This window comes from Mastomys coucha, unplaced genomic scaffold (assembly GCF_008632895.1).
Source record: "Mastomys coucha isolate ucsf_1 unplaced genomic scaffold, UCSF_Mcou_1 pScaffold15, whole genome shotgun sequence".
NCBI lineage: Eukaryota > Metazoa > Chordata > Mammalia > Rodentia > Muridae > Mastomys > Mastomys coucha.
The window spans coordinates 17,612,272-17,613,319 of record NW_022196897.1 but is presented as its reverse complement, the minus strand read 5'-3'; the positions used below and the strand labels follow the sequence as shown (position 1 = coordinate 17,613,319).

At 48.7% G+C, this 1,048-nt stretch overlaps 1 protein-coding gene across 1 annotated transcript in view; it reads right to left on the bottom strand.

Moving 5' to 3' along the window:
- LOC116091911 (golgin subfamily A member 2-like) overlaps nt 1-601 on the bottom strand; it is a 4,303-nt gene extending 3,702 nt beyond the window's left edge. The window contains exon 1 of the mRNA XM_031373344.1: nt 347-601. Within this exon, the coding sequence (XP_031229204.1) occupies nt 347-565 (219 nt within the window). The 5' untranslated portion in view covers nt 566-601. The remainder of the gene's footprint in view (nt 1-346) is intronic.
- Nucleotides 602-1,048: the final 447 nt, after the last annotated feature.

Sequence of the window (1,048 nt, the reverse complement as noted above, 5' to 3'; positions counted from 1 at the left end):
AAAAAAAAAAAAAAAGAAAGAAAGAAAATTAGATTTGCAGGGTTCACACCAACTCCCTTTTCCACTACTGGCCCAGAAAGCCGTCTGCTAACCCTAGAGACGGTTTAAAAACACAAAGTTCTTAGCTGCACAGCAAGGGCTTAGATTGAATTGTCTCTGAGGATACTGGAACAGATCAGAATTTTCCCAGTGAGTAAATCGGGGCTTCAGACCCCATCCATTGTTCCTTCAGGATAGCTAAAGTCTCATAAGTAACTGGTAGTCATTCCTCTAGTCATTGCCGTCCTCCCCACCCCTGTCCCCACCTCACGTGCCACCTCTGAGCTGACAGGTTGAGCCCCAGCACCTGAGCAGACCAGAACACCTGGCCAGGATCAGCTTTGATGACTGCAAAGCCATTCGGCTCTAACTGATCGTCTTCGTTTGCCTCTTTTCGTTCCTCTCCCCACACCCAACTCCAGCAGGATGTGGCCCGGGCAGAGGCCCGCTTCCTTTGTCTGGCAGATGTCTCTCGGGGAATGAGAATCACGAAAGAAGTACTAACATCATGGCCAGAGGAAGCCATCTCTGTCTAAGCTGAGTCACTGTGTCTGAAGTGTGTCTGTGAGCTCAGTCGTGAGCTCACAATGCTGCTGTGAGCTCACAGCTCTGCAGCTCCCCGTATGGCTGAACATGACCTGCCTGTCAGTTTAAAGGAAGACACAAACATCCATTCCTGCACCCTCAAGTCCACTGGAAACCAAGTTACCCAATTCAGCATGTGGGCTGCTGCTATATTAGGCATCCTGGAGGGAGCACGACTTCCTTCTGTGTGCATTTTTTTTTTTTTTTTAAAACATAGGTGTTGGGTCCTCCTCATCCAGCAAGAAAGACCCAACTACACAAGCTCTTCCTTTTGCAGTTTATTCCATGACCCTTTTACAATGTTTCTCCCTCCTGTTCTAATCTTATTGTCTTCTGCAGCTCCTGCCTCTCTGGAGCTTACTTAAGCTCCGCCTCCTGGCCCACCCTCAGCTGTTGAGTACTCCCAAGCTTAGCCAATCCCAAT